The sequence below is a fragment of the Pholcus phalangioides genome, unplaced genomic scaffold, assembly GCF_987345545.1.
Source record: "Pholcus phalangioides strain wild (caught in Gottingen) unplaced genomic scaffold, Ppha-v1.0 ptg000015l_1, whole genome shotgun sequence".
Lineage (NCBI taxonomy): Eukaryota > Metazoa > Arthropoda > Arachnida > Araneae > Pholcidae > Pholcus > Pholcus phalangioides.
This window is the reverse complement of record NW_028301608.1, coordinates 59332441-59345083: the sequence shown is the minus strand read 5'-3', so window position 1 is coordinate 59345083 and position 12643 is coordinate 59332441. Positions and strand designations below refer to the sequence as shown.

The 12643-nt window shown below is 35.8% G+C and overlaps 2 protein-coding genes across 5 annotated transcripts in view; one reads left to right on the top strand and one right to left on the bottom strand.

Moving 5' to 3' along the window:
• The window catches only part of LOC149076322 (putative glutamate receptor), a 34840-nt gene extending 23136 nt beyond the window's left edge, over positions 1–11704 (bottom strand). For all 3 annotated transcript variants that reach the window (XM_089243887.1, XM_089243888.1, XM_089243889.1), the window contains exons 1-2: positions 10054–11704; positions 4197–4288 (exon numbers count right to left, since the gene is read on the bottom strand). The gene's annotated coding sequence lies outside the window, so the exon portion shown is untranslated. The remainder of the gene's footprint in view (positions 1–4196; positions 4289–10053) is intronic.
• LOC149076321 (scoloptoxin SSD14-like) overlaps positions 1–12643 on the top strand; it is a 36856-nt gene that overhangs the window by 2835 nt on the left and 21378 nt on the right. Inside the window, exon 1 of one of the 2 annotated variants that reach the window (XM_089243886.1) lies at positions 9478–9605. The exons of the other annotated variant lie outside the window; for it this stretch is intronic. Within the exon in view, the coding sequence (XP_089100012.1) occupies positions 9577–9605 (29 nt within the window). The 5' untranslated portion in view covers positions 9478–9576. Of the gene's footprint in view, positions 1–9477; positions 9606–12643 lie in introns of those variants that run through there. 2 annotated transcript variants of the gene reach the window in all.

Sequence of the window (12643 nt, the reverse complement as noted above, 5' to 3'; positions counted from 1 at the left end):
ATAAGGGTGGATGATGTACAGTAAAACCCATCTTAACGGACACACCTCAGATGCAGTCACCCTTCTTTTACAGACAAATTTTTTTGTCCCACCAGTGTCTGCAAAAGAGGTGTTTTACCGTATAAAATTACATTATAAAAAACACCAAAGGAATTCTTTTTTTGAAAATCTCCCTTGTTGTTTTTGTTTTAATAATACAGATAAAAACCTACAGTATATAACTTGCTTATGTATATTAATCAAGTTTTTCCGAAATTGGAGGGCATTGGAATTGTATTTGGGTCAGTTTTTGTGCAGGAAAACTTTCATCCATGTTATGATCTTGGTAATTCAACTTATATACTCAAGTAGGCTATACGTTATTTGGTTTAGTATGAATATCATACATCTATGTTAGCTTCCCATTAAGATGTCAAGACCCCATTTAGTCAAATCAAATTTTAACTGATTTAAATTATACCTAAAGTATTATCATTTATTGGGGCCAGTAACCAGGGCTTGAAAAATGCCATATCTCTATGCCACCTAAAAAATTGGTATTGACACCTAAAATTTTTTATGTGTAATTAATAAATGAGAAGTTAGGATGACGTAAAATGTATGGAATTTGTTTCTACACAGATAAGAGGTCATCAAGTTGCAGAAAGTAGAAAAATGAACATTATTTTGAGAACTTTTTGCTAGAAGGCTCTTATTTATTGATTTATCAAGCCCTGATGATTACCATCTTCCTAGTAGGGGGCCCATTAAATGTTTCTTAATTATTTAATCACCGATATTTCACAAGATCGAAACCCATGAAAAAAATTATCAGAGAGTTATGCTCAGCACTATATCAGTCATTTCTGATATTATGTCTACAAATATAAACTATTCTCTCCATGGTTGACAAAAACCCAAGTTTTTCAGAAAAAATCCAACCCACTGCGTTTTTTAAGTTTTTTCAGGGTTTTTTATATTGAAGCATAAGGAAAGAATGTTATACATATACTGTAAATAAATATAATAGACTGGGTATATATATATATAATTTATGACAATTATTATGTGTATAAATTATTAATAATAATCAGCACAGAACATTAAATCAATGTTGATAAAAATGTTAGCTTGTTTCATGTGTGCTTAAAGCGCAACCATAGTTCAAACACCTCTAGTGCAGAAACATTGTTCCCAAATGATAAGAAGATGGAATATAGCAGTTTATTAGAACTATGATTAAAAAAACAAAAACCCTAACAAATTATTTGTAAGCAACTAAATTCTGAAACAGATCAATCTTATTCTCTGAAAAAAATAGTGTAGGTTAAGAGTTAATATTTTGCTAGATAAACCTTTGCTTTACCTGAATACTAAACAAGTGGTATTTAGATAATTTTAGTTTTTTGTATTTGTTTACAACACTTTCTTTTAACAAGAGGGAAAGGGAAACATTCTGGAAAGAATTTATTGCACCTGTTAAGTTGACCAGCTGCAAGCCATCCTTAGCTAGACAAGTTGTATGCATAAACTGTCCAAGTTCTAAAATTTTGCTTTGAGAGAAGTTTAAATTTCGGTCGCAAAATTTAGTCAGCGATGCCATGGACTATGGTGAATAAAACTGATAACAAATGGCAAGTTTTGCAATACCATAGTTAGTGCAAAAGTGGAAAGAATCCGTGCTCATGTGAATAAATGCAAGAAATCAGAAGCTCATTCCTTGTTTTCGTGTTCATCAAACACTGATGATAATGAATCTTCATGCAGTGAAGAGACATCTACTTCATTGAAAAGAAAGCAACCCCTTGATGATGATGATGTTTCTACATGCAGAAGTTCAAGTACTATTGTGGATGCTGGAACATATCAAAACCCAAACACCAAAGGTCAATAGGGCAATTTATTGCTAAAACATGTGACCGCCAGAGGTTAGTTCTTGATCGAAAAGTATCCGATTTTTTTTACACTAATAATTTACCTTTTAACTAGCCGATAGCGATGCATTTAGAGAAATGGTTAATGCTTTGCATCTGGGTCATACCCCTCCTAATAGGAATAAATTAGCTGGATCATTATTAGACGAGGCTGATGAAACTGTTGATATGCTAATGGCAGAGGAATTGAAAAATTCAACTATCACTCTGATGTTGGATGGTTGGTCAAATGCAAATGCTGACTCCATCACAGTGAGTATCTGCACTGGCAAGAGCACCCACTTAATAGATGCTGTAGAATGTGGCTCACCCAAAAAACAGCAGAATTCTGTGCAAAAAATAGCTGAAAGGGCTATGGATACTATCAAGCAAGAGTATAATAAAATTTTTTTGCTATTTGTTGCGATAATAAGAACAAAATGAAAAAATTTTGTGACAATTGTCCAAAACCATCCACATGTCCTTGCTTTTGGCTGTTCAACCCATTTTATGAATCTTCTTGTTACAGATATGACCCCTAAAAATGTGGTAAAATATATAGTAGAAATACAAAAATATTTTAGACAACACCATAGACCACTTGGGTGGCTTATGGAAAAAAATCGACAAAATCCACAGTTACCTAATGAAACAAGGTAGAATTCTGAAGAAGCTTGCTTTTCTTCATTCATCCATAATTACCAAAAATACATAGAAATATCCATTGAACATAAAGAAGAAATTGAAAAAAAGTATTGTGATGTTTTTAGATATCCAAAGGATTATATATATAGAATGCATCAACTTGCAAGTGCAGTTATCAAGTATTGGTAAAGCCCTAGATAATTTACAAAGTGATAGCTGTACTCTTGGAAAGACAGTAGAAATATGGCTCTAGATGTATTGAAAAGTAAAAAATTATCTCCATATTATCTCCATATAAGCACATCGCTTTGAAAAAGTATTAACTCCATTTCATTTCCTTGCAAATATGACTGATCCTGCTTTGAGAGGAAAAAGATTAACTAAGGAACAAGAAGCTTCCCCTGAACAATGGATCAAAAAACTGAATACAGAATTTGTTATTGCACTACACAGATATTTCAAATAGAAGACACAGATTTCTATCCAGGAACAATGTTTTCACAAAACGTGATAGTCAGCTGAAGCAAAAAAGTGGTGGAAAATCAGGCAGAAAAAAAAAATAATTTAAATGCATACTTTTGCAAATTTTTGGAAGATCTGCATTCAATTACATCCGCATCAAAATTGAGTATATTTTTTCTACTTTTGGACTAGTATGGTCAAAATTGGGAATGAACCAATGAACTTGGATGTGAAAAAGCAAAGAAATTAGTGAAAGTTTATAGATCACTCAAATCAAAAAGTGCTATTGGAAAGGATTGGTAATTGTGTGAGTTAAAAAACATTCATGAAAATCTTTATTTTCTTTACTCGTAAAAAAAGACATTTAAAAGGGGATGAAATATAATTTAAATAGTATTGAATGCATAGATTTATCTGTGCTTTTCTTAAGATAGAGTCATGACCCCCCCCCCTAATCCTAAAGCCAGGACCCCTTGGCAAAGGTCTTTCATGCCCCCCCCCCCGTAATAAACTAATAGTGTAAAAGAAAATAAATGATATTTGTCCTGGGCTGGGGCCCTGCAAGCCCCACCCTTGTTGGGGGTATGACAATGCAATAACATCATTAGAAAGGCATACGGTTTGCAAATAAGTGAAGTTTTAAGGTGTAATTTTTAATGGGTTTTTTCAAGGGTTTTTCTAACCCCTATAATCTAAATAGCATTGAATACACAGAATTTATTTATGTATTTCTTTTGAGATAGAGTATGACAATGCAATAACATCATTAGAAAGTGTACTGTTTGGGAGTAAGTGCAGTTTTAAGGTGTAGTTTTTGTTGGGTTTTTCAAGGGTTTTTTCGGGTTGGGCAAAATGAGATCAATCCTGATTCTGTCACTTGGGTATAGTAAGAGAGTACCCGAGTACCACAGACAGATAAAGTTATGATAATTACAGTGAAATTGTACTATATCCAAGGCAAAGGGAAATAGCTATAGCCATAAGATAGTAAAAAGAAATTTTAAATTTTGTTTCTTGTGTAAAAAGAAAAACTTTAAAAAAGAATCAACTGTTGCTGAATTTAAGTTACAATAGAAAATTATTAATAGTAGCCGATTAGATTATCTGGGCTATTATCCAATGATTGAGTCTCAGCATTCGAATTAAAAGTCTCTCAAAACTGATTATTTTGAAAACATTTCATTTGGTTTAACTTACTTAGTTTTGACCATGTTTTAGTTTCTTTTTTTATTTTTCCTTTTTGTGCTGACCAAACTTGTATAAGGCTGTTTTGGCATGATCCAGTGACCCTAAAGAAACAAAAGCATTTGATCATTGTCAATAACAACATTTTGGTCATGAGAAATGAATATCATTCAATAAAAAAATAAATTAGAAAAAAATTCAAAAAACCCTTTTTCAAATCCATCTTCAATTAATTATGTGTGATTTTTGTTTGTGAAATTTAACAAATTTGCAATAACTTATATCCTAATGTGAAAAACAATTAAAATTCTTTTAAATTTTTAAAAATGCACAGTAACCTCTCGCTTATACGTCGGTGCAAAGGAACAAGGAAAAAAGATGCATAAGTGAGAGAGACGTATAAGTGCATAGCATTATTATGCTATATCTTTGACCGGGGGGGGGGGGGGGCAGAAAATTTGAAACTGAGATACGCATAAGTGAGAAGGTGTATAAGTGAAAGCTTACTGTATTATTTTATTAAAAATAGGAAGATCCTGATGCCATTGATTGTTCATTTCTTTCAAAGAATCTTAAAAAGTAATCTACCAAAATTCGAACGTGTGATACGGAAATATGTTTGGAATTTTGGAGTGAAATTTTGTGAAAGAAAGGAAACCATCACAGAAAGTGAAACGCTTCCCCCCCCCCCCCCCCCACAAACCGGTTCCGTAGAAAAACGTGTCATAATGTCCGACAAGCAGATGGATTGGTAGGGGTGTGTTAATAGAGATTCGGTGGTGTAAAAGAAAATGAAGTTGGCAGGGGGGCGTATATAATACAGTAATCGAGTTTTACTTACGCTACCCAAAGTTACGTGAACTCTTTTGAAGAGTTTCGCGATTTATATGAAAAATGCACATTTCTCAAATTCAAGTATAATCACAGGATAATTGATGAATTGGTAGTGATTATCAAATTAAAAGCATCTGTTCCCTCGTGGGATTCACGTTAACTGGAGTAGTGAAAAATATCTAAACAACAAATTAATGAACATGGAAATTAATTTAAGAAGTAACTCCAGAACTTATTGAAAGCCATAATTCGGCATTTATTATGAAACAAAAATTGATGAAAAATTATAGAAAAAATTAGGGAATAAATCAATGCAGTTAACAAAAGCAAGCTTGCATCATGTAGCAACTTTTTCGAGAGTTCCGAGAACATTAAACGCCCGTTTAACCTGTAAATAATGCTGTATTAGGAATCAAATATACAATATATATACAAATACAACGCCACAACAGGCAAATTGCCCAACGAGGTGGCTGCATCATGGATCCCCGAGCCCCTACCTACTACTGCTACACCACCCCCCCCCCCCGCGGAACCCCCCAACGAATCGATACATGCGAGAATGTGCGTGTACGTGTAGTGCAACCTGACGTAAAGTTTTGTTTTCTGTGTAATGCTTGTTATGTGTAGTGCTGTCATCTTCCCCCAGTTTTACTAACTATGAGTGAAGTGTTATGGTTGAATGATTTACCGTTGTAGGACTGTTGCTCTCTGTGGCGAGACTTTTTAACGGGGAGATCGGCTCGCATTTGCGCCTTGAAGTTGGGAACCACAGAAAACCAACTTCAGCCGACCAGTGCGAAAAAGTGCTTTATATCTCATTTCACCTAGCACAAACAAACTAGTTTAGAAGATATTTGTTGTTGGATTTAACCCTTTCAGCGGCAATCTCGAGATATCTCGTTAAACTTTATCTGCTTTATTTCTGTCACCCCGAGATATTTCGTTTTCTAAAAACGCGATGAAGCTGGTTTTACAATGAAACATGTTTACCATCCGCCTCCCCAACCAATCAACTGCTGTGGGCGGAGTCAGCTCTTTTTCAACCTTGGGTAAGAAGGAGTGGGGAAAAATATAGAAAGAAATATATGCTCAGTATAAATCAGTGTTTCTCAACCAGGGGCCATATGGCCCCCTTGCGGTCCTGGGATATTCTAAGGGGGCCACGAGAGAAAATCAGATGAAAGGGGGAGTCATGACAAGGGGTGAAGGAGGCCCGCCGAGAGATATTTCACTTGAAAATTTGATTTCTTCATATGTTGGGGAAAAAGTGTGACTACGGCCATGCATAGAACCCTCAAAAGAAGAAAGTTCACTGAACGAGCCCACGGTAAGGTGCAGACCCATAATGATGTGTCAGTAGGGCGATTTATTGTGTAGGTTCGTTGGATCGCGTCCAGCACTTCGCTTATACCTATTATTTCCATATAATTTTTCCCTTAAGGAAGGTGGTAATCTCCCCTTCCCCCCCCCCTGCCCACTTTAATTGATCTTAGCTATAAAATATTTGTTCATTATAAATTTAGTTTGGACTAAACTAAATTCGGCAAGTAGAAAGTGTTTCGCTCCTTCCTGAGGGTGTGGGGGGGGCCATGAGAAGAAAATGTGGTTCAAAGTGGGCCATAAGCTAAAAAAGGTTGAAAACCACTGGTATAAGTAATACGAAAAAAGTATTTCTCTTCCTGGAAAGAGAATGGCAGCATAACATATGGCAGGTGTATTTGTAATATAGCAAAGGAAATAAAAGCGATGGGCGGAGTAAATTACCTTATTGGGGGAAAAGAAATTATCAGAAAAAATTCTTAAAATACGTGGCAATTTAGGAATGTTTCGCAATTTCAAATGTGCAGTTATAATACGGATCAGGAAAATTTTGGAAACCGCTTAAAGGGTCAACAACCTGAAAGTTTCACTTCTATTGTGCGAGATTCTCATGCAGTTTTTTTTAAATAGTAAGTTTAAAATTTTCCATTACTGTGTAAGTAATGTGACTAAAAAAAAATAGTTATTGTAATTTTTTTTCTAATTTAATTACAATTAACATTGCTTAAAAAATGCATTCAGAAGCGCCACCGGTGCCCTTGACAAAGGTTGGTACCGCACGGTTTGAGAAACACTGCACTAGATGGTTCATCGACTTAACCACTTTACGATCACGACCGTAATATTGCGTCCAAACGCCTGTGAAATAATTTCAAATAAGTCTATCTGTTTTCTTTCCTCTCTTTTCATCTCTATGATGAGAAGGAAAAAACTTCTAAGGTTAAATAGGTTGTACTATACAGGGTGTTCTGTTAATGGACCGAGACAAACTCAGAGGGTTGTTAGTAGGCATCAAGAGGAACAAAAATTGTAATGAACATGGTGTCGCAAACCATATTGGAAGGGTGAAAAACGCATGCAGGCTTTGAGTCCAAAGGAGACGAAAGGTGGGTGGCAGTTGATCGCTGAATGTGTTCGTGGGTTCGCTCCCCATATCTGGGTCACCTTAAATCACTCGTTTATGCGACGCCTGTAGACACCGGAGGATCTCAGCGCGGATTGTCGTCGCTGCGGCAGACATCAAAAGCATACCTGGTATCTTCGAGTGCGTCCGAAAATCGTTTTTACGTCATTGTAGACTGTGCAATAACGTCAGCGACCGCCATTTTCAACAACTCTTGTAATAATTAATCAAATAATTTTTTTTTGTAGTTATTATAGTACTTTTTGTCGTTCCAGCGTGACGTCGAAACTTGCATGCGTTTTTTGCGATTTTCACCCTCTCAACGTAGTTTGCGACACCATGTTGCATTGCAATTTTTGTTTTTCTTGATGTCTATTAACAGCCCTCTGAGTTTGTCGGTCCATTAACAGAACACCCTGTATATATGTACAGAAGAGGAAAGAAAACGGGTAGGTGAGGGTGAAAAGAGAAATATACTTTGTACCTACTATCTCATACTGTTTTTTCCTTTGTCATCTGTTTTTTTCCCCCTTACTTTTTTTTTTCCTTCCTTTTTCCAACATGCCATTACGTTAGAACAAGGTTATCAAAACTTGTATTTATCGCCGATTCGTCAAGCAGAGATCATCCGAATTTCTCGCTAGTCGCTTCTGAGCGAAGTGGTTAAATAGCTCTCACCATCTTAATCGTCAGGGCTTTTTTGGTGGCCCACCAAAGTGACTCACACTTGTTGAGTAGGATAAACCTAATGATCCATAGGCTTAATTTAATTCTGTCCTCAAGGTATCTCGTGGCACCCCCGACCGAAATTTATGTACTGTACACATAGGCGGAAGTAGACTAGGGGGGGGGGGGAGCACGATGATGTCAATTCATATATACATTAGATCAGTCGACTCCACCCCTGACGCTGGGGGAAGGGGGCAAGCCCCCGTATCTCCGCCCATGAACTGTACATTAATTTTACTCTGCATTGTTACTTGTTATAAATTTATTAAAACTGTATAACAATATGTTGTCACTGAAAATTCTCATTCGATCAGGGGCTTGAAGTTCCATTTCGATCGGCTACTCGATACTACCAACTAGGTTGAGATTTCCGAATATCACTTTGCCCACTACCAAAGCCTCCTAGATACTAGTACTTCTAGGAGGCTTTGCCACTACGCAATTATTTAAGTAATGGATGAGACTTGAGTGTTCGTAAATTTAGGTTTGATTTTTTTTTCCTTTTTGGCGAAAGGACCAAGTAGGTCAAACTGCGCCGAAAATTTAGATGGACGGTGAATTACAGACAAATATAACCTCTATTCCCTTGATTGGTTCAAGCAAGCCTTTCTTTATCATGTCAGCTTACTACTACTTAACCGTAAATGCACCTCGTGCATATTCGTCTACGGAATTGGTACATGCTGGAATGTGTGATCTGAGCGTATACGTGGCCCTAACGTATTTATGTTGTCGGAATTGTGCTTGTTTCGTGTTTTTGCTGGTGCTGCCGTCTGTCTTCCATATTTTGAAGTAAAGATGGTAAATGCTTGAATTTGTCATGTTATTTCAATAGAGGTCTGCCTGCTCTTTGCGGAGAGAGTTTTTTAAAAGGGGGGACCATATCTCGCATTCACGCCTGGAAGTTTGAAAACCGCAGAAAACCAATTTCAGCCGACTACCACTGTGCATCAACGTGGTTCAAACCTGGATCCTTACGATGAGTCTTGCACGATGCCCACACGACCGCACAGCGACTATCGGGTCTGCCTGCAATACGTTAATGTGCATTTTTTCACCCGCGGCGCCTCTGTTAAAGGTTGGTGGTGCACAGTTTGATAACCCCTTGGTTAATGGCATCCCTTCCGTGAAGGCGATCTATAATTTCTATGTAGTAGCAGCAGCGTTTAACGATTGCATGCATATTAAAAAAAAAAAGTACTGACGATGATGGAGTATTGAGGTTGGCCTTGATAGTTGAGAGCACGTCCTCTACTGTTGAAAACCCCTTTTATTTTTCATTGATTTTTGAACGAGCAAGGGTTAATCGATTCAGTACCTACTGTTCTTGTGTTGTGTTCTCGTAGTTGATTGTTTTTGTGATTCTGATCATTCAAGTTGGAAATGCCTTGTATTAAAAATGATTCATCTAGGTAACTAATCGATTTGTTGACATTTAATGGGTGGGAATACTCTGTGCATCTTTCATTAATTTTTCGATATATATATCTTAAACACTATTATAACACTGTGTCACCGAGATCTCCTGATACAATCATTGTAGATTCCCGTTTACTAGTGCATTATTGTTAGTTACATTTCGAAGTAATTATCTTCACCGATATAAAAAATTCTGCGATTACCATCCATTTACTTGAATAAGGCATTTTAGCTTTCTAATTGCTTTTGTTTGCTCTATTTTTTTCCCTCTGAAATCAAAGAATAAACAAAAGGCTGTTGGATTTGAACATCTGTGTGATAATATTAAGTTTTCGCATTTGTAGCTATCATTACAATTTTCACCGATGTAGTTTTAATACTTCGGGGTCAAGTAAATATGTTAATTAATAATTTAAAATTAAACGTGCGTACGTAGCTTACCTGAATTCATCTGCCATGTGTATTCTCGTAGAGAAGGGGGCCCGGCTCCATACATCGCTCGTGGGCACTTGACTGTTATCCCGATGCTCTCGTGTAAGCTCTTCGATTCGAAGTGCTGGCATTTTCTGTTATCTCGTCTTCTATGTTATCTCTCAAGAGTTTTATCTTGCCCTCGGTTTATTTTCTTAGTCAATGTATACAAGACTGCTATTCAGAAAAAAAATTTCACCACTTCGTACAATAATAGACTGTATCAGGGTTTGCAGTGAGCTTGAAAGTCAGGGAAATGAAAAATGACGAGGAAAAATATGAAAGTTTTGGCAAATGTCGGAGAAATATGCAAATGTGTGATAGAAGTCGGAAAGTTCTGTGAAGGAAAAAAAAATTCGAATCACACAAAAATTCGAAATTTTGGTAAAAATATAGGTTAATATTTCGAATTATATTTCTTCCTTCTGGTGCTTTGGTCAGGGAAATGATTAAGCATATTTTGCGGTATATGCACTACTTCGTTCTCATCAACTTATATCCAAAGATATAAATTCTTGGACACTCGCGATAATAAGTTCTTAATTTTTCTGATCATTTCCATATGAAACCGATCGTGGTCGAATCTCATCGTTGCTTGAATATGTTACCTAAAACCTCAATACAAGCACTTTATTGAAATGAAAAGTCTTTTCACGTAGGGGAAAAAATGACATTCAAAAATTAAGTTATTTGTTTATCGGGGCTTTGAAAAGCAAGAATCTCTTATCTGCTTCATCTTGAGTTCTCTAATGAAATAACAATGGCATTAAAAAGTCATATAAAATGTATAAAACTAAATTAAATTGTGTACTAATAGTGTCAATAGAGCTGTAGTTTTGAGTATCCTTGCACGGAGGAGACATCGCAAATAATCGCTATGTGCATAATATTACTTCTAAGAATATAACCGAGACCGCTTTTTAAAATTATGAAATTTTAGCATGAAAATCACGTATAGATAAAATTGTTAAAATTTTCATTTATCAACCGAAAATTTGATTTAAAATGTCTTGAAACATGCAATCATCGATCGGATTATTTACAAACGATATTTTTAGAATTCGGAATTATAAATGCAATTCTAATTACATCTACACATTAATGTACATACACAACTAATGTTATTTTAGATGTTAAATTTGTTTCAACATTGAGAATCATATTGATTATAAAATGTCAAAATATAAAGGTCACGTGTATAATCAAGGTTATTTAATTAAGGTCCTTGATCAGAATTTTTGGTGGGGATCCTACATTTTTACTATTGAAGTTATAGTGGCAAATACGGGGTGGCCAAAAGATGCGTTCTGCAGATATATGTATAAACTGTACACCAAATGTTTAGCAGCATTTGAGGTGTTGTTAAATCAACTTCTGCAGAGATACGCTGTTGATGCTGATGTGAGAGACTCCAGGTTCCATTCAGTTCGTACACAGCATCTAATACGCGTCTCTGATTTTAATTCAACTGGCCAAAACACGCACTGAACCTTAAATTGTGGCCCTGGCCACAATTCGAAAGAGGGGCAGGCAGGGCAGGTGCCCCATGCGCTGGACTATAGGGGAGACGCCGAATTCATTCTTTAAATGTCCTTCTACATCACTGGGGCTTCAAAATTCGTGCTTGCCCCGGCTAACGAAATATATAGTTGCGCCCTGGTTGTGGCAGCTATATGCTCATAGGCAGTCAGTGCACGACTGTTATGTTGTGAAAAGCATCTATATAAAGGCAACTGTCGACACTACACATGCGCTATCATGGCAGGAAACCTGAATAAAAAAAATTGGAGCGATTTCATGACTTTTGTGTAATAGCATAAATATAGCATGTATGATTCTTTCAATATAAGTCATTAAGTTTGGGTACCTTTAGCCCCGCATTCAGTATTTTAAAAAACTAAATAATTAGGTTGATAAAACGGTCCTTTGGGCTAAAGTTCGATCTACCTCCTCCTTGTGTGTGTGGGCCTTTAATTTCCGTTGAATTTTTCTTACTTCTCAAACTTATGTAATTTTTTCTCTTACAACTCTCTATGTTGTTTATTCATTTGCGTAAGATTTAACGATTAATCGCTTTCAGCTGGACGCAATCCTTATAATACATAAATACTATTTTACTAGCAGTTCATCTACGTTCTGTTGATAATATATATATTTTTTTTTTCGAAAATGCTCATCACGGAGAAATAAGAAAAATTTCTTGTAGAAATTTCCTGAAATTTAAATTTAATATTAAAAAAAGTTTACGTACCCCTAAGGCTGTTTTCGTGGTTATCCTGAGGAAGATCATATATTTGTTTCATCTAGAATTATAGCTATATTAATGGAAATGACAATACAGCTTTTGACATGCAAAAACTCCTCTGATATTTTTTACCAATATTAGACTAATCACTTTGGTAATTTCTTTTCTCGTCTATTGAATTTGCTTATATATTCTGTGGTGGATAAATGGTATCTCGAGTAAAAGTTCCTATCAGTGTCATTCATTGGCTATGAAAAGTAGGAAATGAAGTCATTTTCTTTGTACACTGTATTGTGAAATGCCTTTTCTTTTTTT